The following is a 27,755-nucleotide window of genomic DNA, read 5'->3' as shown; positions in this document are numbered from 1 at the left end:
ACTTCAATTGGGCAGGTCAAAATTTTTCCATCAAAACTTTTTTTCAGTGGAAAACTGGGTTTTTAATTAAACAAAAGATGTCATGGAAAGTATCTGTTATCCTCAAAAACAAATAGATTTTTCATTGGAAAACCAAGAGCCTGAGCCATTTTGTCCAAAACCCAACTATTTCCCAGTTTTGGGCTGTTTTCAGGCCCTAAGTTTTGATGCAAAATATTCCCCACTGCAGTAACAAGGGTCTTGAACGCTGAACGTGATGGTCACTGCTGCTAATAGGCAAAATAAAACCACCAAGAGATTGACATTTAACAGAAGCAAATGCGCCTTTAATGCTATAGGCTAGAGTGAGCTGGTCTTCAAAGTGATCTTTTATTAACATACTTATATAAAAGGAAACCCTCTCCAGGGCATGTATCCCTGATCACTGGGAGCAGGACTTTCTCCCAGGTGAACTGTGATCACTTCCTGGTTACCGCAGACCCTGAGGTTGCATCATGGCTTTTGGATGGCATTGCTGAGGTGACCTCCATGGGGCTGTCGGCCATCTTGTAGTTGCTGTATATTAAAGGCATGGTAACCTCTTCCCCTCAGCTCCAGCTGCCACAATAAGAGCCCTTGGTTGCATGGGGTTTGTCAGAAGTGTAGCTAGTTGCCTTGGCCAATATCTTCCAGCCACTGCTGCTTGTACCACGGCTGGTGTGAAGTGAAGGGCTGCTTCCGAACAAGCGGAGGTGATGACACGATCAGCACCTGCAGTCAGAGTGGGGGGAAGATCCAGAGATACTGAGAAACAAAACACAACAAGATTTTATTTATTAAATAGCAGCATGTCCTGAGATAGGCAAGAAGCTTGGAGACCAACGTCCCCCCTATATACACTGAACAGGTGGGAGGTCCCTGTACGCTGCCAGGGTTTATGGAGAGTCCATTGTTGTGATCAAGCCAGCTGTGAAATTTTGCTGTGGATCTGAGTGCACATACTGAGTGCCCATCCCCTACATACAACCCTGGTGTCCCCGGGTTATCCCGTCCACTCCCCTCCCATGTGAGAGGGTCTGAGTTTTCTGCCAGTGGCTAGTAGCATGCAATGAGGTGCTTACTGTTCCTTTCCTGATCCTTGGATCAGAGCCGTGGGGGGACAGCCTCCTGCAGGGATGGGAGCTCACTTTCTGGTTTCCCTGCACAAAGCACAAAACCATGGGTCGTCCCCAATGTCCAATACAAATCTCCCTCCTACATACACACCTGCTGTGAATCATGCACACAGCACCTTCCTGGCTGGGCGGGATGTGTCCTGCTGCCAGGTTGAGTTGCTCCCTATGGCCTCTTGGAAGCCTGGGCACACTCACAGTCAAATGGCAGAAGTGGGCTGATTCTCCTGGAGGACCCAAATTACGACTAGGTATCCACAGAGAAAGGACTTTTGCTGGGAACTGAAGGAAACCTGCTGCTTTTCCTCAATGGTTACTTGAAACAGCAACAACAGGTTCAGGACAGGGTTACTCAATCTCCAGTGTGTCTTTTCCCCCCGTGAAAGGCCCATGTCATGAAGCTATCTCAAAAAGCGACATTTTATGGGCCCGAAATTGTTGTGAAAATTTCCATGGGAGAAAAAAGCCCTGTCACCATTTTGCACAGCCCTGGTACAAACACTCAGATCTGTCCCTGAAAAGACAGCGAGGAACAGAAATATAATGATCATACTCTATGCCAGGCTAGAGTTTTGCTTCCAAGATTTTCCCAACTCCGGGCTCGGAAGTCTCTCACGCCCACACGGCCTTCCTACACCCAGCCACCATGCCCTGCTTTTATTTTGAAGCAATGTTACCTTGTGAGGGAGTCCGAGCCAACCTCCTGCCTGGGCTCCTCAGCTCCCCCAGGGTGTCTGAAAGAGGGAAAAGAACAGGGTGAACCAGCATGTACTCACCTCCTGGGGCAGTGCCAGGGAACAGCCAGGCACCCAGCATTCCCTCTTTCCCCTCCAGCTGGCCAAAAGCTTTCTGCTGAAACTTTTTGACAGAAAATGGACTGAACTCATTTTGTGTGTGAAAAGTGTCTGCTTTCCACGGGACATTTCGGCTTCTCAGTGAAAAAACCCAGCTCCCGAATTTCAGACTGGAAATGCCACTGCAGTGCCTCCTGGGAGCTGTGATTTGGGGAACTCATGCCCCATTGTTCTCTGTGGGCTGAGTTCCCTGCCTGGACAATGTGTCCGCTGGTGACCTGTGGCCAGGGACTCCCACGATTCACTGCAGTGGCTTGGCAAGAGAGGAGGCCGGGGTGCAGCGCAGGCGGTCCCGCCAGGAAGGCAATCTCATAGAGAATGGGGACATGGTCCTATGAAGTGCTGCAGCATCATTTCTGAATCAAAATACGAGTTTTGGGGTGAAAAAAAGACATTTTTTTTCACCCAACCCGCATCCCCCCCATCGTTTTCCAACCAGGTCACCTTCTCACCCTTATCTCACTCAGCCCTTCACTGGGGCTTTTGGGCTAGAATTTTTAAAGGAAGCCCAAAGGAGTTGGGCTTCCACTGAAATTCAATGGGAGTTGGGCACCTTACTCCTTTAGGTGTGTTTGAAAACCTCAGCGGGCATATTTAACAGTACAGTGGGGTTAGGGCTTTCCTCTTTGAATAGGGCCCATTCCTCACGCCTTTACATTGCAGAGTGCATAGAGACTAATGATGGAGCAGGGTAGTAGGCACTGCCTAAGCAGGTCTTAATTTAGCTCTTGCATAATCCAAGAGAAAAGCAATCCTGCGACATCCTGCAGTACATTGTGGGCAGGCATGTAAAAATACTTAGCACTTACTCTCTTCAGAATGCTTTACAAGCACTTGCTAATTAATCCCAGTCCATCCCTGGAGAAGCAGGTCAGTAGTGTTACCTTCATTATTGAGATGGGAAAACTGAGGCACAGAGACTAAGATGTTTCAGGTTGGGTGCCTAAGAAGTGAGGTGCGCAGACTCAGTGGCCACATTTGAAAATGGAGGCATAAGCAAGTTGCCTTCAATTCTAGCGCGAGCCAGTGTGAGAGCCAGAATTAGAACTCAGGAGCTCCTGAGTTCAGAGCATTAGAGCAAAATTGCCTGTGAGGAAGGCAAGTTCAGGAATTAAATGGGTTTTTTTAAAATTTCTATTCTCATGTGGTACAGACTTTTTCACCTGTGTTGTGATCAAGAGCACTGCCTCCTGCGGAGAGGGTGAACCAGCCTGGGCAAATACAGGGTCCCCTTACCTTCTGCCCCCAACTCAAACCTTTCAGAACTTGAAACAGTTCACTTAACCTTTGTTTGTCCCCTTTATTTTTATTTTTGCTCTGCCCGGTCCTGACACAGCCAGCAGTCAATATGCTGCAAAAACCAAATCCGCTACAAAGTTAAGGATTTCATTTTGCAACATGCCAGATATTTGTTAAAGCGACACCAGCACACTGAAAGGGAGACAAAAGGGCCCCACGTGCCCTTGAGTCCCCTCACCAAAGTCTGTGGTTTTACAGTCACATCTTTTAAAAAATGTTTGTGTACCTGGATTGTAAATTCTCTAGGGCAAGGACCATCACTCACTGTGCACGTGTACAATGCTTAGTACAATTGGGGCCCTGATCTTGGTCGGGGCTTTTAGGTGCTATTGTAATACAATCAATGAATGAATAAAGAATGGCTTTGAAAACAGAGTTCCTTTGGGTGTAGTGGGTTCAGCATTATTCTCTGCCAAGTTACATCTGATAGTGGAGAGGAATAAATACTTATCTGTTATGGTCCAGATTTTCAGCTGCTGAACACCCATAATTGGGAACAAATTTTTCAGCGGATCAGCTTTCATTTAGGCACCTAAACAGGGCCAGATTTTCTGTAGTGCTCAGCAGCCAACCTATTCTTCAGAAAAATCTGGCTGCCTGTTAAATGAGAAACTAAGCACTTTTGAAAATCTGAGCTTTATTAGTTAAGTGTTGATGGAGGATTGAGCCCCATACAAGACACACACTATACAATAGTCCTTGCCCTGGCGAGTTGGCAATTGATCAGATACAGCAAACAAGAGGCATTGGGAACCAGAGAAGGGAATGGTTAGGGTTATTTACTGCTTTTAATGGTTGTTAGTGTTCTGGTAACTCAATCAAAATGAAAAGAAAAGAAAAAGTCATAGATGATCAGGGAATTATTACTAGGAAATGCTAAGCTTCTTGATTGTGAATGAGGGATTAATTACATTCTACAAACAGAAGTTTTATCTGCATTGAAGGTAAAGAAAGCGGATTTTTATTCCAGTCCATGGTATGCTAGTAAACAGTGTTATGATAGATGTAAGAGTTTAGTCTTCTTGTCACTGTGGTTTAATCATCAGAAAACCTCTTCTTTTCTAGTACAAGGTACACTGAGAATTCTTAATATTTACACACAAGCGGGGCTTACTTCTTTGTTGATATATTCTGTATTCACTTGCCAGGCTATTAATAAGCATTGGCTGGTATTAACTGTAAAATAAATTCTTTTAAAAACCTATAAAACAGAAAATAATCCAATAAAGAGAGGGCTAAACAAACATCTATCCAGTTTGAGGGACAGCACCCTCCTAACCAGCAGCTCTCGAAATGGCCTTCTGCACAGATTTTTCTCTAGACTAATTAAAAACAGGCGCGTGACAAAACATTAGTTGCAACCAGTGTATCATCACCAACTTCTGTTTGTTCACAGACATTTATACAAGAATTGTTATAATTAATCCACAGACTAACATGGAACTGGCCCTGCTGATGCTGCACTAAAACATGACAATAGTGGAAAGTGCGTATCTAGCAACCTAAATGGATACAAGAAATAACCCCGGGGGGGGGGGGGGAGGATGTCATTGCTTGACAGACATTCTAGGAGAAGGAGGCTTTTCGCTTAGTTGTGCCATTTGCATGCATAGTTGTTTTGAAATGTATTTTTGGCCTTGATAATTTGAGAATATTTAAAGTCATTCAGAAATGAACAATACAATTGTTGTCTGTGCCTTTCTGCTAATGCTGATTGCACTGTTTGTAGCTACAAGCTCCATAGCACGGTTGAAAGAAGCTGCTGCTCCTGTCTGCAGCTCAGCCAGCCATGCTTCAATGGTGGAAATTATCTGAGGTCATACCTCCATTTCCATATGGGACTGAGCTGCACAACTGTTAAAGCCAAGAGATGTAAAGCTATTGAGTCCATTTTCACTGACCTGGGGTTCTGAAGACCCCTTCTTTAGCAGTAGTTTAGCTCTCATGCTTGCAAGCGACTTCTCAGGTTCCCCCTCATTAGCCCACCGGCAAGACTAGGAGAACTTCCGCCCTTCTGGGATAACAGACATCCAAATGAGAGTCCAAGCCTTCCCCCGTCACCCCCACAGTCAGGATATGAGAGCCCTATACATCCTGCTGGACCCACTCCATCAAAGGGGAGCTCATGTCCCCCTTCCTCCCCAAGCGCCAACCTTGGCAACTGAGATAAAGAACAGGCAGCCTCCGAGGGGACGTCTACGCTGCAGAAAAAACCCCAAACCTGGCAGCAGCGAGTCTCCAAGCCCAGGGCAGCGGACTCAGGCTCACGGGGCTCGCATGACAGGGCTCAGAAAGCGGCATAGACATTCCCACTTGGGCTGAAGCCCAGGGTCTGAGATCCAGCCCAAGTGGGAACATCTACACTGCTATGTTTATGTAACACCAAATCTCACTCCTCCTCCCCCAAAGCTATGTCCTTTGCTCTGCTACCATCCAAGTACCCATCCAACAGGTCCAAAGTCTTTTCTCCTTCCCAAATCTCCCCTGTTCGGTTGGAAGCCTCCTTCTCATGCTACTTCCCACGTTTCTTTCTAGCAGGCCTACAGTTCCCATGCAGCCTGGGAACTACAATTCCCAGAATTCCCCTGTTCCAAACTGGGACTAGGACCTTGTTGGACAGGTAGCCAGCCTTAAAGGGCTAGCATACCATCCTATAGCTTTCCTTCAGCCATATATCCGTCTACATAAAACAATGTATTATTAATAATTAACAGATAAACAGATATTACTGAAAGGCAGCGCCATCTAATGAGAACCAAGGAGGGGGTGCGAGAAACAAAGACAAAGCAGAAATACCCTCTGACATACAGCCTATAATCTCTATCATCTTCCCATCAACTATTGGCTAAAACTAAGAATACATCATAACTTATATAGAAAACAAAAGCTTTAAAGCCCAGGAAGTCACATTCCTGATCCCCTTTCCTTCCAGGGAAAGACTAGTTCAGCTTAGAATTTCAATTGGCTTTTATTTTCCCATGGACAGAAATCTCATGTGTACATTTGATCCATCCTGGCAAACACACCTGGGACCCTCACCCCTCTGGCAGCTGAGACCTGGAGGCAGGAGAGACTCAGCAAGGAGCAGAGGCAGGGCCACGCCAAGGCAGAAGAACAGTATCCACTCCACTCATGAGACTTTAAGCTGAGGACACCAGAAACTCAAGGGCTGACCCCTGCAACCATCAAGTTGCATAAACTGCAGACAGTGTACAGAGAATCTTACATAAGTTAATCTTCACTCTGCTGCTCGTTTGTGTCTGCACTCATCCTTTCTCATAACACACGCTCTGATTTTTGGTGCATGGGCAGAGAAAGAGGAAGGCCCCTATGTAGCAGATATCAGAGGGGTAGCCGTGTTAGTCTATATCCACAAAAACAACAAGGAGTTCGGTGGCATCTTAAAGACTAACAGATTTATTTGGGCATAAGTTTTCATGGGTAAAAAACCCACTTCTTCAGATGCATGGAGTGACACTACCTGGACACTCAATAACAGATTTAAAAGTAGCCATACTTCGACAAAAAAACTTCAAAAACAGACTTCCAAGAGAAACTGCTGAGCTACAATTCATTTGCAAATTAAACACCATCAATCTGGGCTTGAATAGGGCCTGGGAGTGGCTGGCTCACTACAAAAATAATTTCCCCTCTCTTGGTATTGACACCTCTTCATCAATTGCTGGGAGTGGACTACATCCGCCCTGACTAAATTGGCCTTCAGCATTGGTTCTCCACTTGTAAGGTAACTCCCTTCTTGTCATGTGCCAATATATATTTATGCCTGTATCTGTAATTTTCACTCCATGCATCTGAAGAAGTGGGTTTTTTTACCCACGAAAGCTTATGCCCAAATAAATCAGTTAGCCTCTAAAGTGCCACCAGACTCCTCGTTGTTTTTATGTAGCAGAGTGGCTTTTTTCCATGTCGTATTAGGTTGATGAGAGCTTTGCTTGACTATGGGATTGGTTTTCAGATGGGAACGTCTTCATCATGAGACGTATAATGACTAACCACCACAAGCATTGTGGCCCACACTTTGCAAGTGGGTTACAGATGGAAAGCATGGTCTTGTGCCTTTGTATGGAATTGGAACCCCTGAATGTGAATCCTTCCTCTACTCTGGGCTAGCCCCGTGACTGACTCACTGGGGCTTAGTAGCTCAAACCTGGAGTAAGACTCAGGGAGATGTGGGTTTCATTCCAAAGACGTTATGGGCTGGATGCAGAAATTATCGGGTGAAGTTCTCTGGGCTCAGTTGTGCAGGAGGTTAGACTCGATGATCACAATGCCCTCTTCTGGCCTTCAAATCTTCTGCTCCTGCTCCTATGACAACATCACACACACTTTGGAGTCTTTTCACCTCCTCACTGGCTCCCACTGAAGCAAGTTCAAACTTCACACTCTCACCCCAGACATCTTCGACCTACATTCCAACCCTGATCTCTACCTATTTCCCTCCCCATGCCTAGTGTTACGATTCATGTGTTGATTTAGGCCATGAGCTGAGAGCAGGGACCGGGTCTTCTTTTATTTTTTGTAACACCCCATGTACACTTACAGCTGCAGGGAGTAATAAATTATAACTGCAAGCCAGACTCTCTCTTTGCTTTGTCCCCCTGGGCTGTGAAACGAGCTGTGTTCTGGCTACCCACAAAGAATACTTGTGCCGAGAGTGGGAGTTCTCCAAGCAGAGTATCAGGGCGGTTGACACTCAAACCTACAGGCTGCTGTAGTGACATCACCATGGTGAAACACACCCTTAGACAACCATCTACAGTGCAACTGGGAGGTGCGATTGCTGCACGTGTAGACATGTCCCAGCTAGCTGTGATCTAGCTAGATCAGGGGTTCTCAAACTTTATTGCACTGTGACCCCCTTCTGACAACCAAAATTACTACATGACCCCAAGAGCGGGGACCAAAGCCTGAGCCCACCCAAGTCCCACCGCCCCAGGTGGGGAAGGGGTCAAAACCAAAGCCCAAGGGCTTCAGCCCCAGCCCGGGGGCCTGAAACTGACCCCGCCACCCAGGACTGAATCCCTCGGGCTTTGGCTTGGGCCCCGAGCCCCAGAAGTCTAAGCCAGCCCTGGTGACCCCACTAAAATGGGGTCACGACCCACTTTGGGGTCCCGATCCACAGTTTGAAAACTGCTGAGCTAGATGAACACTAGCTTGAGTAACAATAGCTGTGAAGACGCTGCAGCTGGCTACAAGGAGTAGCCATGCTGGCTTGGGACCCTGGGTACATACTCAAGTGGCCACTGGACCATGCTGCCACAGCTTCACTGCTGTTGTTACCAGGCAGTGTCCTGCCCTTTGCAACTCAGCATGTGGAGGGCCTGCAGAATGTCAGCTGTGCAAGTTCCTCAGCCCTGTCTCCCTCCGTGCAAGGGCATTTCCCTTCCTGACCGGATAGCACAGAGCCAGCATGTGGGCTTTTATTTATAACATGTTTTCTCGGGCAACCAATTAGTCTTTAATTCTGTGTCTGCTACCGGCAGTCCAGGAGGCAGCTTGGACCATCCAGACCCTGCTTAGAATCAGACACTTTCTCGTCTCTGCCCTGACGGAAGCTGGCTCTTTAAATGCCAATTTCACCGACCTGCTTTCAGATGTCTCCAGTCTCCGGCGGTAAATAGATTTCAGTGTCTACAAGAGAAACCTCTTCAAGCTGAGTCTCTCTTTGAAGAGAACAGCTGCGCTCTCTGCAGAGGCTCCCCCACTCCAGCTCGGCCTGCTAGATTGCAGCGAAGCCATTTGGGGGCTTTCATCCCTCTCCGCTGCGAGCACGGTCCCATTAGCGCTGAGTTGTTTCCATCTGAGCCAAACTGGGGCAGGTGCTGACCGAGAGCTGAAAACCTCAGCTACCCACTAAGCCCTCCTCTGTGAGAGGCGATGGAGTCCAGCAGACAGGGCAGTCTGCTGTGAGTTCAGAAACCTGCTGCTGGGTGACCTTGGGCATACTCTTTGGGGTGGGGACTGTCTCTTAGTGTGTGTTTGTACAGCACCTGACACAGCGATTGCAGGTGGGACCTCTAGACGTGACTATAATACAAATAGCAATATTACTGAAATCAATAGGCTTTACAGGTGCTCAGTGCTGCATAGGCAGGTCCCGCTGTACAAAACAAACCCCTGCTGCATGTGTCCGGAGAACTACATAGTGACCCTCACATTTACTTGAGTGGGGCTACTCATGGAATACGTAAGAAAGTGTGGCAGCATCTCAGGCTTAGCTATTAAATGCTCATTGCCAAATTCAGCCCCTTGTAGAGACTGCCCTAAATCATAACCCTCCCTGCACAAAAGGGACATTTACATATTGCCAGAAAATGTTACAGAGCAGCACTAAAACTGGCAGCAGGATCTTGCACCTGCAGGGTTGCAGGTCTGCACTCCACAGGGCTTGCTCCTGTGAGATCCCTGAGAGCTCTCAGCTCTCGTTAACGTCAGGGGGCTTTGAGGGTGCACACTCAGCACTTCTGGACCACACACGGAGAACACAGATGAAGGCTCCTTTGGAAATGCGGTTCTGCTGGTATGTAATTAGTGGCAGAAGAATGTCATTCCCAATGCACACACAGAGTCGGGCTGTGTAGATTTCTCCAAACCGAGACACAGAATTTATATACACGGCAATGCTAGTCGCAGCTTTCCCAATCACAGTAAACAAGGGCAAATGCGGGTTAATGTCCATACAAAACCATCTGCATTATCAGATACACTGAGTCATGGCATTGGGCATACACATTACGGAAAGGAAACAGCCTTACACTCTTGATCCGCAGACATTTCCCTAAGGTCTGAAAAGGGTTCAGGAGTGACGAGAACACAGCCCTGCCCCACCAAGCCCAAAGTTGTGCTAACAAGGCCCATAAAAGAGATTCAAGGATCCCGAAATGGGATTATAAGAGTCAGAGAAGGAAAAAGCTTGTTGGATAACAGAGGCCATGGATCTGCCAGGGCATGTATGGGACCTGATCCTGATCTCACACCAGTTATACAGCGGTGTGACTCTTGGTGGAGTCACTGATATAAGTGAAATCAAGCCTACCTCTGTATCAGGTGCCAGAGAGGTACAGTCCCCCTGTGTCTGGAACAATAAATGGAAACTACCCATATCCTTAGATCAGGTGCTGAGCAGTAGCAATAACCACTGTCCCCTGTGGCTGCAGACCCATACATTTCAAGCACACTAGATAGTGCCGGTGCAGCCGGGCTTCTTAGAAAGAACCAGCTCCCGTGCCCCCTCCCCTCCCCACTGCCCACCACAAGGCAAAGAGAGACGAGGAAGGACTTACGGTTCGACCCTGTTGAAGAAGTGGCGCCGCAGCAGGATGGCCAGGGTGCTGATGACCAGGAGGGTGGTGCACATGGCTCTTCCTCCATCACCACAGAAAGCAGGAGGCCGGCCACATCCCTGGCACTACCGAGGGGGCCGTGGCAGAGCAGCTCTGCTGCCCTCAGCCTGGTCCCGTCGGCTCCCACGGCTAGCGTGCGAGCCCAGCAGGTTGTTTCCCAGTCACTCAGTCACCTGCAGGTTCTCATGACCGGTTTTAGAGGGGATTAGAGCAGGATCAGATGTAATTAATGGGCAACAAATGAGGACACACTCCTCTGATCTTTGGGTAGGAAGGGGCTGGGCAGCCGGGCCATGAACCCTTTGGCTCTTAATTGGTTTAGGCTTTTCACCCCATTCTCATGTAATGGGCCAACCCCAGATATGTTAGGCCGGAGGCAAGTGTCCCCTCTGTGTAGTGATCCTGTCCTGCATGCACCCTTCCCCCATCACATGGGCCTCCCCTCCCCGACTTGCTGTCTCTGGCCATAAGGTTTCCATATGCTGCCTTCTGCCTTGTACCTACTTATATCCTATCCTTCTGATCTGTCTGAATGCCCTACAGTGCTCATCACAGCCATCTGCAGGTACTCCACCCCTGCTTTCTCCCTCTCTCTGGGTACATGGCTCCAGACTCCTTTTCCATCCCTTGCCACCCCCCATTCCCGTGCTTACAAGGCTCTGAAGCCTGGTTTCACCCCTCTCTCCATAGCCGGCCCTCTCCCCACATCTCCCTCCCTCGCTGCTAATCTGACAAGCTGCAGACTACATATAATTCCCCATGGATTTGCTCCTGCAGCCGATCTGTTAACCCTTGTCCATCTCCACTTCCCTCCTCTTTTCTCTGTCCCCTCATGCAGGCTCGAAAGTGATGCAGGTGCCTTCCCCTCTGCAGCTCCTGTCCTCCGAAGGAGCCGTCTCCTCATCAGACCTTTGTCCCTTTTCAAATCTCATCTGAAAACCTGCAGCAACGTCTTCTCTCTTCCCCATACCTCTTCATTCTTTCCTTCCACCGTTGGCCTTCTGAGAGTGTGCTTAGCTTATGCACCATCCCATTTCACTTTCCCATGCAAACCATGTATATCCTAGGCAAGGTGACTTTTAGTTCAGGGTCAGGAGAGCAACCAAGAAAGACGTCTCCATGAGAAAGACAAAGGCAGGGTCCAGGACACACATGTTTAGGCTTTATTCTCACTGCTAAAAGAAGGCACCTTTAACCACAGGCCGACTCACACGTGAGCTGTCCCACTGTAAAATCTTGGTGCAGACAAGCACAGTCGTTTTCACCAGAAGGAAAAGTCGTGAGGTCAGCCACGGGCAGAGGGATAGCACTGCCTCCTCTGGCTACCTCGCAGGAAACACTCCAGGTACCTTGTCTGCACCAGGATTTTACACTGAGATAACTGCTGCATGTTACTTATCTGGCTGAAAACCACTCGCCTTTTTGGCAGTAGCCACAGACCGACGGACCGACCGACAGACCACAGTGACTCAACCTGCCCCATTCTGCATCCTGAACTGATGGCAGCTCACAGCGGCCAAAGGGACTCCTCTGGGTTTAAAGGTCCAGCTTACACAAAGCAGAATGACCGCTTCCCCTTTCAAAAGCACATCTACATGCACTGCACATACAGTGCCTTTACCCCACTGCTTTCATGTCCATATCTACATGCACCGCACAGTTCTGGGTGCCACATGTCAGGAAAAATGTGGACAAATTGGAGAAAGTCCAAAGAAGAGCAACAAAAATGATTAAAGATCTAGAAAAGAAAAGGTCCTCAAAGAATCAATCCTGAAGCACTTGCATGAGAGGAAAGTGATCAGGAACAGCCAGCATGGATTTACCAAGGGAAGGTCATGCCTGACTAATCTAATCGCCTTCTATGATGAGATTACTGGTTCTGTGGATGAAGGGAAAGCAGTGGATGTATTGTTTCTTGACTTTAGCAAAGCTTTTGACACGGTCTCCCACAGTATTCTTGTCAGCAAGTTAAGGAAGTATGGGCTGGATGAATGCACTACAAGGTGGGTAGAAAGCTGGCTAGATTGTCGGGCTCAACGGGTAGTTATCAATGGCTCCATGTCTAGTTGGCAGCCGGTATCAAGTGGAGTGCCCCAAGGGTCGGTCCTGGGGCCGGTTTTGTTCAATATCTTCATAAATGATCTGGAGGATGGTGTGGATTGCACTCTCAGCAAATTTGCGGATGATACTAAACTGGGAGGAGTGGTAGACACACTGGAGGGGAGGGATAGGATACAGAAGGACCTAGACAAATTGGAGGATTGGGCCAAAAGAAATCTGATGAGGTTCAATAAGGATAAGTGCAGGGTCCTGCACTTAGGACGGAAGAACCCAATGCACAGCTACAGACTAGGGACCGAATGGCTAGGCAGCAGTTCTGCGGAAAAGGACCTAGGGGTGACAGTGGACGAGAAGCTGGATATGAGTCAGCAGTGTGCCCTAGTTGCCAAGAAGGCCAATGGCATTTTGGGATGTATAAGTAGGGGCATAGCGAGCAGATCGAGGGACGTGATCGTTCCCCTCTATTCGACATTGGTGAGGCCTCATCTGGAGTACTGTGTCCAGTTTTGGGCCCCACACTTCAAGAAGGATGTGGATAAATTGGAGAGAGTCCAGCGAAGGGCAACAAAAATGATTAGGGGTCTGGAACACATGAGTTATGAGGAGAGGCTGAGGGAGCTGGGATTGTTTAGCCTGCAGAAGAGAAGAATGAGGAGGGATTTGATAGCTGCTTTCAACTACCTGAAAGGGGGTTCCAAAGAGGATGGCTCTAGACTGTTCTCAATGGTATCAGATGACAGAACGAGGAGTAATGGTCTCAAGCTGCAGTGGGGGAGGTTTAGATTGGATATTAGGAAAAACTTTTTCACTAAGAGGGTGGTGAAACACTGGAATGCGTTACCTAGGGAGGTGGTAGAATCTCCTTCCTTAGAGGTTTTTAAGGTCAGGCTTGACAAAGCCCTGGCTGGGATGATTTAACTGGGAATTGGTCCTGCTTCGAGCAGGGGGTTGGACTAGATGACCTTCTGGGGTCCCTTCCAACCCTTATATTCTATGATTCTATGAAAACATGACCTAAGAGGGAAGATTTTAAAAACTGGGTTTGTTTAGTCTGGAGAAGAGAAGACTGAGCGGGGACATGATAACGGTTTTCAAGTACATAAAAGGTTGTTACAAGGAAGAGGGGAAAAATTATTCTCCTTTACCTCTGAGGAAAGGACAAGAAGCAATGGCTTAAATTACTGCCAAGGCAGTTTAGGTTGGATATTAGGAAAAACTTCCTAATTGTCAGGGTAGTTAAGCACTGGAATAAATTGCCCTGAGAGGTTGTGGAATCTCCATCATTGGAGATTTTTAAGAGCAGGTTAGAAAAACCCCTGTCAGGGATGGTCTAGATAATGCTTGGTCCTGCCATGAGTGCAGGGAACTGGACTAGATGACCTCTCGAGGTCCCTTCCAATCCTACAACTATATAAGTGTATGATTCTATAAAGTTAACAAAGCCATCAAGCTAAACAAGCAGGGAGACTGCTTAGTGATCACACCAGCAGACAGTCTGCACCTCAGGAAACCTTCCTGGCTTTCGAAACAGAGCCTAAAGGCTTTGGGTAACATAAGGGGGGGCAGAGACATTTTAGTTATCCTTCTCTGAGGGGACAACAGGGCACAGCACCATTGCCCCTATGAAAACTGGATCCTCTGGGTCTGGGAGGCAAGAGTTGCTGGAAATTTAACACAAGTGAAAAACTTGCTCAGACTCAGACTTTAACTGTCTGAAATTAAGTTTTACTCACCAGAGAGCAGGTTTTGTTTAGTTTCTAACCTGTCTGTCTCTTTTATTCTTGCTTAGCATCACTTAAAGCTCTGTTCTTTGTTAATAAACATATCCTTGTTTTATTACACAACCATCTGAGGGCTGTGTATTAAACTGGAGGGTGAGTCCTCAGCTAGCCAAAGAGACTGGTGTGTGTCTGTCTCTTTGGAGGCAGCAAACTCAGTAACTTCTGCAAGTGTCCAGTGAGAGGAACTGGGCACGGCAGAGAGACGTCTCTGGGGAACTCAGGGATTGGGATGCACTCATTGTTACCTGCCAGGCAAGGCTTGGCTGAGCAGAGTACTGAAGAGTTTGCTGGCCAGGCTGTTGAACAGGTGTGTCAGGGAGCTGAGACATATCTTAGCAGCATCAAAGCTCTCACTTGCTGAGGATGAGAGGGGTCACACAGGGGCTCACGGTTCTCAGTGTTGTGAGCAAGAAGTCGCACCTCCCAAAGAATCCAGTGCAGGACCTGAACTGTGGCTGGAATAGCTTCCCCAGTTACCGGGTCTTGATCTTCGGCTGGTATAAATTACCGTAGCTCATGGATTTGCACCAGTTTCCACCAGCTGAAGATCTGTGTTAATTGAACAGAGGGGATTTCTGGCCATTCTTTGGAATGACGAAACAGCACTTTTCCGCAGCCGGACTCAGCCCAGAGAGCTCAGTGAACTCACTTTAGGACACATCTTGTCCTGGGATGTAGCCTATCAGTTCCAAATGAGCTTGACTGACATGGCAAGAGACCCAGTTCAAAAGCAAGGTGATGTAAGCAGCCTAGTTAATGCTTCCTGCCCTAGACCTCGAGAGCAGGGATGGAAGGGAAAGGCAGACTTAATGGGTTCTGAAGGCTTTTCCTTTTAAGATTTGAATCAATGAATCTTTCTGGGGAGCCTGGGTAATGTGATCTGAATAAGAAATGGGGCTTGTCTTTGAACCTGAGCTAGGTTCCTTGACAGTGTTTGCTTCATGCTCTGGCTCCAAATGCAAGACGACAGGAATCTCTGAGCAGGCTGGCTTTCCGGCGCTCCCCCTGCCACGAGCAGACCAGCTTCACAAAGTAAAGTTTCAACAAAGAGAATTCTGTTGAAAGTGTTGGCTTGTTTCCCAATAGCCCTGTCGCTGCGGCTGAGCTGCCTGCCCCTGACAAGGGTTGCATTTATGACCGCTCTGGACTCGTGGTGGGGTCAGGCAGTAACATTTGGATCAGGTTCTTGAACATTGGCGCTTGGATCAGCTCAGGACCTTCCCTTCATTGTTCCACTAGGACTCCAGGAGGGGCAGATTACCTGGCCTCACAAAGTACGGGGTGCCCTGCCAACACAGTGCATAGACCTAAGCGAATGCAGCAGGGCAGTAGTAACTGCGGAAGGACATTTGAGGGAAAGGCTTTGCATGGCAGCCTGGAGCCTGAGGTGAGGAAGGAGAAATAGGAGGCTGATCAGGGCCCAAGGAGGGTTAGCAGCACAGCCTGGGGTCACAATCCTGTCCCACATGGCCTTATCTAATCTATCTATCCAATGTGGAGTGTTTTTAAAGCACCCTCTTGGTTACCCCCTACTCTCACCTGCCGTGCTTATCCACAAAGTTTCAGTTCTCCAGATCTCCATCTGGGAAGTTGGTGGTTTCACTTCAGTTCTCCCAACGGGTGAGTTTTGCACCAATCACAATAACACACACCCAGTTCCCCTCTCAGCTTCTCTGCCCTGTCTATGGAAATCTAACCTGCCACAAATCCAGAGGCATCCAGGGCTCTTCCTGCTATAGGGAGGGCAAGCAATCACTTACCCTGGCTCTCCATCACCCAGGGACCAGTCCACCATGCCTGCTTCAACACAGAGTGTGGCAGGGCCTCAGGCCCCCATCCATTTTCTTTTCTCCACAAGACTTTCCATAGAGGCTCGAATACTCTTTTTTTACAAGCTGGCTAAGCTGTTAGTCTCCGTAATATCGGATGGCAGCTCATTCCAGGGGGGGATATTTTTTTTTATTTAAGAGTCACCAGCTCCCCAGATGCTCACACTTAAAGAGGTCAGCAGGATACTGTACTTCCCCAAAAAGAACAGGAGTACTTGTGACACCTTAGAGACTAACAAATGTACTAGAGCATAAGCTTTCGTGGGCATCGGATGGAGTGAGTTGTAGCCCACGAAAGCTTATGTTCTAATAAATTTGTTAGTCTCTAAGGTGCCACAAGTACTCCTGTTCTTTTTGCAGATACAGACTAACACGGCTTTTACTCTGAAACCTGTACTTCCCCAGACACTCTCTTCCATCCTTCCCAGCTGTACCTATGCTGCTGGTCTGGCGCTGGGTGTGACAGTACATTACCGGCTTCCCAGGGCCCTCGGGCTACTCTCCCCGCCTCCCCAGCAGTACTCCCCCGTCTCTGCACCGTTTCTCTGTGATGCAGATGTGTGGCCGTTGTCATCTCCCAGATGGACCCTTGCAAGGACCTGCCTCAAGACCAGAAGCTGCAGCTAACTCAGGACGTGACTGCTGCCTCTTGGGGTATTCTCTGAAGCAGCACTGGCTTCCCGTTCAGGATTTCGCTATGGATTTCTAGAACCCTACATGGTCGAGATCCCTGCCGTCTGTGAGATCTGCGCTCTCCCCAGAGCTGCGGGAAAGGCTGGTCACTCTTACTAATGGCACTTGACTTAAACATCTGGGCCTGGGAGCTGGGTGTTCTCACTGGAGGGGCGCTGGCTCTGGAATTTCCTGCCCCAGTTGATCCAACAGCGCCATAAGCCTTGTCTACATGGGAAAGTCACATTGGTTTTTAAAGCAGTTTAGTTAAACTGGTGCAAACCCCTGGGTGGACATTTCTATTTCAGTTTAACAGAGGCTTTTGTTTAAACCTGTTCCCAATTGACTATAGTCAGATTTCAAAAGGCCTGGTTTAAACCACAGTAAGAATGTTCACCCAGAGATTTGTACTCCTCTAATTACATCAGTTTAAATTCATCCCTTAGGTTAAACCAGGGCTGCCATGTCATGTAGACAAGCCCTAAAGTTCTTGCCCTTCTGGCTCTTCTGTTGTGCCAGGCTCTTTCATGTGCAGGCAGTTGTGGCGGATGGGACTCCCCTGCCCCCGGGAATGGGGGAGCCCATATGAAGTTGGCCTGTGTTGGCAAACTCTGTATTTAGTATCTAAATTACCTAGTTGGACGGCTGAATAAATTAGCTGGGATTCTGTCACACTCCATGTCAGCCACTCCTCCTTGTGGCCCCTTCATCACCACCACAAGGCTCTCACACTCCTGGGCTACAGCAACGTAGAGTCCTGGAGTTCTAGGCCAGAAGGGAGTGTCACATCATCTCATCCGACCTCCTGCAAATCCCAGGCCACCCACCACCAGCCAGCACTTGCCCACTAAACCCAGCAACCAAAACAAGACCCAAGTATTACAGCCCACAGGAGGCCAAATGCAGAGAACAGGAAGGAGAGAGGTGCACTGACATCCTGAGCAATGGCTGGGAAATGATTAAGTGACCCAGATAATCCTGGCAAGTGACCTGCACCCACATGCCTCAGAAGAAGGTGACCCCCCCGCCCCCGTTGTTGAACGGATTCAGATACCTGAAGGCTTCGAGCTTCTCTCTGATGGGGGTGTGTGTGTGTGTGATTTCCCCACCCTCCTGCACTAATCACACCCAGAAAGGAGTTCTTCTAATTGCTAGGCAGGCAGCGTGCTCAGCTCTGCACTGGATAGGCCCTGTTTGCTGCCCAAGACAGGCACAGAAGTAGGACGCTCTGGGAAGCCCCCAGGACAGGGGTGAGTAGGATGTTTGTTTCCAGTTAAAATGTTTAACTTTTTGCGGGCTTCGCAGAAGGAGCGAGTCTTCAGGTGGGACCTCAAGGAGCTGAGGAGGGTGATTTGGTGGGCTGGGATGGAGAAGGATTTCTGGGCCTCCTTCCACTTTTATACCCACCTGGCACCTATTTCTTAGCCAGGCTGAGGAGCCCGTCAAAGCCACAGCATAACCTGTGTATGTTCCACGCCCTCCCATACTCTTCACGCTGCTCCCTGGGGCAGGGCTGCCTCCTGCAGGACAACCTCTGATGAGGGTTCTGCTCCCTGCTCCACAGGTGTAGCACACACAGGGCTCTGCAGAGCTGGCCCAGCAGCTAGGAAGCTGCAGGAAGAGCAAACTAGGGTGGGCATGAGTAGAGGAGGAAGCCAGCACAGAAAGATACCAGAGTGCTGCAGCAGAGCGAGGTTATCTCTGCAAAGAAAGGGAGAGCGAAGCAGCTAATGTCACAGCATTCGGCAGGCTCTGCAGGGCTTGCATTGGCTTTTGCGTGTTGCTTTAACCTTTTCTTTGAAGCTCAAGCTTGTGCTGCGGTGTCAGAGACAACACACATACACACAGGCACATTCTGCATTTGGTTATACCCTCGAATCCCCACAGAGCTCAGTGTAAGCGAGGGCACAACTTAAGCTACAGTTTACACACAAATCTCTTGGTGCTCAGTAATGACAGAGGAAAGAAACCTACAATGAGTCCACAGCATTTAAATGGGCTTTAGGCAAAATCTCTCCCTCGCAGGGTGCCTGGCTGTGGTGAGAGCTCGTTAAAGCCTCTCTCATTTCCTAAAGTCTTGTTAATTTCTTTTCACCCCAGGCCTTCCCAATCAACAGCAGGGTTATATTCAAGAGAGAGAGAAATTGCACTACACAGCACCGTGGGTAATGCGTGCAATCCGTTCTAGCAGCCAGAGGGCTTAGCCTCAGCAGCGTTAGAGGAGACAAGCTGAAAGATCCCAGAGCAAAAAGAGCAGCGACACTGAGCAGCGTTTTTTCCCTCCAGAGAATACAAGCACTGTCTAGGGTGGGCAGCAGGACCGAGATGGGCCCTGGGATTAGAAAGCCTACCCCTATACACACAAAAGGGTGCCCCCTCCTCCCAAAACACTCTTCAGGCACTTTGATTCCGATATGGGGTTGCATTCACACAGCATGCCTAACACACCATGCACACAGTGGAGAGTCCTCAAACACACACCCCCTTTCCTGGGGATTGCCTTGATTCTTAATTACAGTAACACAGGCCTAAGACAGGGCTGTACATACAGACACGAGCCCCAAAACTCTTTCCGGACAGGGCTGGTAGGATTTCTCCCTGCACGACCAATTGTCCCCCACCCCTTGAATTCTCTGTCACATCAAAGAGACTCTCTACCTTTAATGGAACTAATGCGACTCCCCTGTTCTGGCTGTCAGGGTGAGTCAGGAGAATGGCCCTACACCTCCATTCACGGACCTGAGACATGACAGCCAGTTGCAAGAAGTTACAAGGAAAAAGCAAGGGCTGGCACTTGTCATAAATATAAAGGGAAGGGTAAACACCTTTAAATCCCTCCTGGCCAGAGGAAAAACCCTTTCACCTGTAAAGGGTTAAGAAGCTAAGATAACCTCGCAGGCACCTGACCAAAATGACCAATGAGGAGACAAGATACTTTCAAAGCTGGAGGGGGTGGGAAACAAAGGGTTCTGTCTGTCTGTGTGTTGCTTTTGCCAGGACCAGAGCAGGAATGCAGGGTCAGAACTCCTGTAAAGGGTTAATAAGCAAACTAGTTAGATATGCGTTAGATTCTGGTATGTTTAAATGTCTGATAAAATAAGCTGTGCTGAATGGAATGTATATTCCTGTTTTTGTGTCTTTTTGTGACTTAAGGTTTTGCCTAGAGGGATTCTCTACGTTTCGAATCTGATTACCCTCTAAGGTGTATTTACCATCCTGATTTTACAGAGGTGATTCTTTTACTTTCTCTTCAATTAAAATTCTTCTTTTAAGAACCTGATTGCTTTTCATTGTTCTTAAGATCCAAGGGTTTGGGTCTGTGTTCACCTATGCAAATTGGTGAGGATTTTTATCAAGCCTTCCCCAGGAAAGGGGGTGTAGGGCTTGGGGGGATTTTTGGGGGAAGGACGTTTCCAAGTGGGCTCTTTCCCAGTTATATTTGTTAGACGCTTGGCGGTGGCAGCAATAAAGTCCAGGGAGAAAAGGTAAAATAGTTTGTACCTTAGGGAAGTTTTAACCTAAGCTGGTAAAAATAAGCTTAGGGGGTTTTTCATGCAGGTCCCCACATCTGTACCCTAGAGTTCAGAGTGGGGAAGGAACCTTGACAGCACTCAAAGTCAGGACTGCAGCATCCACAAAAGAAGTGCTTCATCCTGAGAACTAGAATTAAAGGTTAAACTAGAAGGTTAAACTGAGAACTAGAGTTAAATCAAACTGGGCAGCAATGCACAGGAATATCTAATGGGCAGACTCAAAGCTTTTGGGAGTTGGAGGAGGTCTTGGTTTGAGCTTCCTTCCCCCTCTGAGACCAGGAGCTGAGTAAATGTCACATCTCTCCCAGCATATCCATGGAACAGGAGAGGCAACACAGGAGAGCAAAGGCAATGGAAGAGGCAATGGAACTGGGGCAGAAAAGGGAAGGGAGAGAGGCTAGAACATTAAAGCTGGGGAATTGGAAAGGGAACATGGGCTGGGGAGGAGCAATGGACAATGCATGGTAGCATCGCTTCAGCACCTCCTGCGGCGGGGAACATGAAGGATGTCCTAGCAAGCACTTGATCTTGTAGGGCTGTGCTGAAAGGAAGCAAGGAGCCAGCACTGTCTGCCTCCAAAGCAGCTTGAAACTGACAAGACTCTGCTCTCTTCGCTCTCTGACTGGTGGCAGGTCAGCATCCTGTCATTTCCAGGACACTACAGAGGCAGCTGTGGTGGAATGGCTGGCAGAGCATGCTCTGGTTCAGAGGGGGGCAGGATGTGAAGATGGGAGACCGAGCAGAGAGGCAGAAAAGAGGGGCTGCCGAGGAGAGGGGACTAGAGTAACTGAAATGGAGAATGGCAGGGGCGGACAGAGAGAGAGAGAGAGACTGGGCCTGCCTAAAAAATTCAGAGGAGAGAGTGAATGAGACAAGGCAAATAGGAAGATAAATGATGCAGGAGGGAAAGTGACCAAACATAAATGGAACAAGGAAAAGCAAAGAAGGGAAGTGAAATGCCTGCAAAGAAAACGGGGGGACCCCTCCCCCACAAGTAGTTTTAAACCCTCACACAAATACAAGCACACATATTTGGAACAACTCTTCCAGCCGACTGGCCCACCTCTGGCCTCGCCTGCCATCAGATCACCTCCAACTTTCTTTGCTCTGCCAGCGGTGCCAGCCTGGAGGCCTCACCTGTTTGTTTCATTCCAGGTCATTCTCATGTCTTTTTCCAGGCTGCCCTTTTCCCACCCCAAAGAGCCCTTTCCCTAGTCCAGCCCACCGCGTCACCACTCTCTCTCACTCACTTCTCCTACAATGCCCACAAGAAAAGAGTCCACAAATGACTGGCCATTCCCTCCTCTGGGCTTCCTGTCGTGAGCTGTCTACTCTGCCCAGTTTAGACCGTAGGCCCTTCAGGCAGAGACTGTGTATCTTGTGTTTCGTACAGTGCTAGGCACAGCAACAATCCATAACGATAAATATGAGGCCACCGAGGAACTTCATGGTTTGTACAGCACCTAACACAAAGGGATCCAATCCTGCTGGGGGCCTCTGGGTCCTACCATCATATAAATACTAAATAATAGGAAGGGAATTATATGAATAAATAGACCTGTCAGGTATTAGCTATCCAAACACACCTTTTTCACTAGTGTAGGCAGAGCCCTACACATTCAATAGCATCTCTGCCTATCTAAGGTACTTTTATTTAGCCCCCTTCACCGCAGTTTCAGAGCATCTCACAATCTGTAGTGTATTGATCCTCTCTGCACCCCTATCAGGGAGGGCAGTGCTCTTCTCCCTATTTTGCAGATGGGAAACTGAGGCACAGAGCAGCCAAGTGACTCTCCCAAGGTCACACAGAGAGTCAATGGCAGAGACAGGAACTGAAGCCAGGTCTCCAGCTAGCATGCTAACCGGTGAACCACCCTTCCCCTCATTTGGTACCTACTTTGCAAATATATACATATGATACCATGTGAGCTGATCTAACTCCTAATGAAGTGAATTGAAAGACTCCCATTGACTACACTGGGAGCTGGATTGGGCTCATAAGGGGACGAATCAGGCCCTGAAAGTACTGTACCGTGCTGTACGTATATTTCACACACAATACTAACTTTACCTACCTTGCAAAACAATATTGCAATGACACGTGACAATTAAATGAAAATGCTGATTGGATGGTAGCATGACCAAGGTCCAGGATTTTAAAGAGACAGTGTCATTTTGAACTCAATTTTTTAAAATGAGTTAAAAGTGATTCATGTACTGAACCTGCCCGGAGTGCCCTGTACCTGCCCGGAGTGCCCCGCCTGTTGTTGTAACAGTAGCCAATGGAAACCATGGAAAATGACCACTGCCATGTGGCAAGAGGTACAACATGTTGTCCCCCTGACTCATGTCATGTGACCAGGGCCAGGCAATAAAGTTCAGGCCCTTACCAGCCCATCTGTGTGTCCCATCCTTATTACAGTGTTACAATCACATGCTCTTGTTTTTAAAAATGTGTCCTCTATCCTGTTGCTGTGTGAGAGATTTGCTCATTGAAAAGTGGTTACTGCAGTATTGCCAACCCCAAATGCTCAAAAAACAAGTCGGATTCCCCCAAATAATGGGATTTAGATTGTAAATTCTTAAGGGCAGGGATCTGTCTTTTTGTTCTGTGTTCATACAATGCCTAGTACAATGGAGGAGTCCTGCTCCACAGTAATACAAATGAATAAATTAATACTAATAGTGAGATTGGCTTAAAAATCATGGGACCTTAAAAATATTTTTGAGCCTTTGAATGCTGTCAGGTCTCATTGTTAAGCTTTTCTCTCAACCAACGGGGCTAGACACTTTTTTTTTTTTTAATGAAAGGTAAGATTCTCACATCCTTGCCTCCAGAAGCTGGGGCTTTAAGTAAAACAGCCAATATTGCCAGATTTATGATCAAATCAAAAGTTGGCAACAATGTAACTGACTATACTTCGGAAACAGTGAAATAGACTATACATTCATCCTAGATTATTTGCATGCACTTTCATATTTTCAGTAAGTGCAATTTCTCATTTTTCAATAAGTTGAAGGTTGCCCTAATGTTTATTTCTCTCTCTAATTTGGAAATTGATTCGGTCATGATTTCCTATATTTTCAATGGGAAGATGTAATTACTGAAATTATGAATTTACTGAATTCTGCAGCCTCTTTATGCAGTGTTGCCAACTCATGATTTTGTCATGATTCATTTTGGTTAAGGCCCCAGCTCCCAGAGTCTTGTGATTTTGTGAAAATCTCAGATGCCCAGAAAGGGGGGCGGGGGGAAGAAAAAAGAAAAGTACGTTTCTAGCCCTCGTAGCTGTGGAGCAAAGCTTGAAAATGCAAACCCCAAAAGCTCAAAAACCAGAAGGCAAATCAACCCCACCACAGTTTACGCCTTTCTTTTTAGAAATCTCGTTATTTTAAAGCCAATCTCGTGATTTTTGGAGGCCGGCCTGATTTTTTTATTTTTTTTGGGTTGGCAATATAGATCATGTGCAGTCGGGAGTCTCTCTTCCTGGGCAAATAAAATGCCCCTATAGTCTCCTTCTGATTGGCGAAAGAAAACACTTTGTCTCACCAAAATGGGGGAAAAGTTGCTCCACCACACCCATTCTTCTATCTTATAGAAGCATAAAATCATAGAACTGGAAGGGACCTCGAGAGGTCATCTAGTCCAGTCCCCTGCACTCTTCTCCCTGTTGCTGATCAGAAAAGCCCTGGCGGGAGGGGCAGGGGTCAGCAACAGAGACAGAAGTCAGGACCCAAAAGAGAAAAGGAAGAACATGAAACCCCACTGGAAGCAACAGGGAACTGCCAGTGCAACAAAGGGGGAAAGAAAGACATACAGTAACAACAAAGCACCATAGTACAGCCAAGGCAAATTGCTTTAGAGGGCATCTGCTGCTCTGGAGGATGGGCCAGTAGTGAGAGTGCTAGTCTAGGAGTCCCTAGCCATGAGTTCTATTTCCAGTGCTACCCCAGACTTCCTGTGTGTGACCTTGCATGAGCCACTTGGTCTCTGTGCCTCAGTCCCCTGCCTTTAGAATGGGGATAATAGCACTTTCCTCCCTCAGAGGGATGCACTGAAGATTGTCAGGTACTCAGATCCAATGGGGATCAACAGATAGCACCGCCCACTTCACTCTGGATTCAGGCTGGAGTGCTGACTGCTAGCCCAGGTTCTGCTCTTCGCTCCTAAGTTATGGAGGTGATAGCAACTCCCAGAGTGCACTCCACGGGTACATGCTTGCTCCAGCAATGTCCCCTGTGCACAGCTGCGTTACAGGCACATGATACACGCTCTCTGCTTTGTGGTGCACGTGTGCTCCAGCAGCCCGCTGTGCTCAGCATGGACCTGGCTTCAGAAAACAAATCAGACTGCACTGTGTGGCTATCCTTATGTAGCACCGGTGGGCCTGTCTTTCATACTGGTTCGGTCTGTCTATCTGCCTGCTTGCTGCATCTGCCTCTCCCTCTATAGCATTGGCCTGTCCGTCAGTCTGTCTGATCAATCTCTCTCCCTGCAAGAGAACACACAGACAGGCAAACAGATGAAGGAGAAGAGAGAGAGAGACTGATATGTTTACACACTTTTTCAGTCTGTCTATTTCTCTGTCTCCGATCCCCATCTGGGTATTGTCTATTATTACACGTCCCTGTAGGATTTTCTCTCTATCTATGCAAATGTCTGTGCTGCAGGTACAATATTCCTGATTTTCAATTAGTTTGAAATGTCATTTGGTTAAAAAAAACCCCAAACCCACAACACAAGTATTTCTCTTCTCTTCTAATTCAGTCTCCTTCCCTACCCGAGAGGTGGGGTGGGAATATCTGAACAATGCAATCTTCATTACAAAATTATTAACACTAATTAATAATAATACACCAATACACTTTCTCCCAGCGTGCCCTAAGCCCACCTTCCTCTACTACTGTGTTTGGAGAAAGGAAGACAAAGCAAAATCTTATCATTAAAAATATCCCCTTGGGACAGAAAATAATTTAGCTCATGTTGAAGTTAAACTTTGATTTAACAGGTATTTCTCTCCTTTGCCTTCCACCCGCAGCCTCAAACACACAGAGTAGAAATCAGAAGCAAGCAGGGATTTTCCCTTCAAAACACAATCTCCTGCACCATTAGGTAACGCAAGAGAGAGAAGAAAGAGCAAAGGCTAAGCCAGCTGTTGGGATAAGTTTAACTGCTCACTTTGGATGCTGCATTTCCTCAGAGTTGTTTACAAGGGCTGAAAAAAGACCTGTAGTCATAAAATCCCCTAAGCAGACGATCCTGATGTTCCACAGAACCTCTTTTTCATCTCTCCCTGTTCAAGGAGCGAGAGAGAGAGAGAGAGGAGGAGAGAGAGGGAGAGAAAGTGAGCTCACGTTCACACATTGGTAAAGAGGCTGGTCTTGCAATGCCTTTGAATATTTTACTTTTAGTCAGTTTCCCGTCAGAGTCAGAGTCACACATGCACACACTGAGCTGAAGCAAACTACAGCTATGGACAGCACTAGAAGATTTGAAATCTAATCACATGCATTATACCTCTTGGATATATTTTTAATCACACACACACACACACACACATATATAGACACACAGATATAGACAGAGACAATATCATCCACACCACCACCAAACAAACACCTTTTTCTTTTCTCAGAGGATACACATACCCACACATCTCTCTTTATCTCCTCCTGGCTTCCTGGAGGATTGTGCCGGCTGTTTTTCATGGAGAAAGTCCAGGGAGAAATGGAGATTGAGAGATGGGAAAGGAGCGAAGAGCTGTCAGATGCCGAGAGAAAGGTGATTCAAGAGACCTGGAGCAGAGTGTACACGAACTGCGAGGATGTTGGGGTCTCCATACTGATCAGGTATTTTAAAAGAAAAGAAACAAACAAAAAAAAAAAGAAAAAGAAAGAAAATGAAATGAAAGGAGTGACAAATAGACAGGAACCATTCTCAGTCCCTATTGGCTCTGATCATGGACAATTTCGCAGCACTTCTCTGATTTCAACATATGGGGGGGGGGAGCCTTATAATGTAGTTTGTGGGAATCGGTATTTCAGTTGGAAAGGTCACCTTATACCCTGTGTGCAGTGTTGGTGGGGGTGGGGAGGGTGTAGAAGGAGGAAATAGCTGTACACAGTTTTCTGCTCAGTGGTTTCTACTCACATCCCTGCTGATGGAATTATGTGTACTAGGTTCCTGGGTGAAATAATGCAACTTACAAGCCAGGATGAAACCAAAACAGATCTGTCTCTGACAGCACCATCTGTTTGTCGGACGACAGTGTCAGTATAAAGGATAATGCTGAAGTTGCCTGCTAAGGCTGGTACGAAGGTCATAAGGAGGCAGGAGGGGGGCATGTGGCAATAGCTAATGAGCATTGGAGGAATGAGGCATTATTGCATTGGGATTAGGATACGGAAACTACCTTACAGCACCATACTGTGTGTTGCACAGACCTTCAGGTAAAAGGAAAGATGCGTGTCTGTCCAGGGGTAAGAAAGGGGCAGGTTGCTACCTGGGTTTCTCATTCTAAAGTAGAAGGACTTGTTTTCTTTCGAAGAAGCTTGAACTGTTATTGAATGTTTATCTTGTTTTGTGCTTCTGAACCCTCTGGGTACGCCCGGATGAGCAGCACAGACTCCGGGACTGAGTCTCATCTCGCTCACACCAGTGTAAATCAGGAATAGCGCTGCTGAAGTCAGTGGAGTTACCCAAGTGCACCTCTGGTGTAGGTGGGATGGGAATCAGGCCTTAGGTGTAAAGGAGCGTGCAGAAGAACCGTAGAAGGAGCTGGGGAGGGGAAGCTGGGGCTGTAGAATCATAGGGTTAGATGGGGCTGCAAGGTCATCTAGAGTAGACTAACCCCCTGCAGATAGAAGCAATGACCAGTTGCCACTTGATTTGAGCAAAAATGTTTGATTTAAGGATGAACCTGAACTTCAGCCTCCAGCTCCAACCCCCCATGATTGCTGAGAGAAAGCTGAATCCAGATGCATATTTGGCCAATGCCCTCCTTCCCTTACAATGGTCCAGGATGAAACCCCAGACGGAGAAAGCTGGGGTGCTTGAAATCTGGCTGCAAATGTTGTTCCTTGAGATTAGCAGGTTGTGGTCTTGGGACTGATCTGTGTTATGAGAAACACTTGGATTGGTGCATTTCTCACTAGTAAGAATTACAACGTTTCCTTTAAGTTTGGGGGAGCGGCAGAGGTAGCAGAAACTG

General features: G+C 47.6%; 1 protein-coding gene and 1 long non-coding RNA gene across 5 annotated transcripts in view; one reads left to right on the top strand and one right to left on the bottom strand.

The window, feature by feature from the left end:
* Window positions 1–304: 304 nt before the first annotated feature.
* On the bottom strand, window positions 305–26,331 carry LOC125621378 (uncharacterized). The gene is made up of 4 exons (XR_007352485.1): window positions 26,194–26,331; window positions 1,829–1,885; window positions 1,101–1,178; window positions 305–750 (listed from the first exon to the last, which is right to left on the bottom strand). It is a non-coding gene; the product is annotated as an uncharacterized LOC125621378 (long non-coding RNA).
* CYGB (cytoglobin) overlaps window positions 26,252–27,755 on the top strand; it is a 50,091-nt gene continuing 48,587 nt past the window's right edge. For all 4 annotated transcript variants that reach the window (XM_048818228.2, XM_075119310.1, XM_048818227.1 and 1 more), the window contains exon 1: window positions 26,252–26,394. In XM_048818228.2, the coding sequence (XP_048674185.1) occupies window positions 26,252–26,394 (143 nt within the window). The remainder of the gene's footprint in view (window positions 26,395–27,755) is intronic.

This window comes from Caretta caretta, chromosome 14, assembly GCF_965140235.1.
Source record: "Caretta caretta isolate rCarCar2 chromosome 14, rCarCar1.hap1, whole genome shotgun sequence".
NCBI classification, from domain to species: Eukaryota; Metazoa; Chordata; order Testudines; family Cheloniidae; genus Caretta; species Caretta caretta.
The sequence above is the reverse complement of the archived record's forward strand: the minus strand, read 5'-3'. Positions and strand labels throughout refer to the sequence as shown.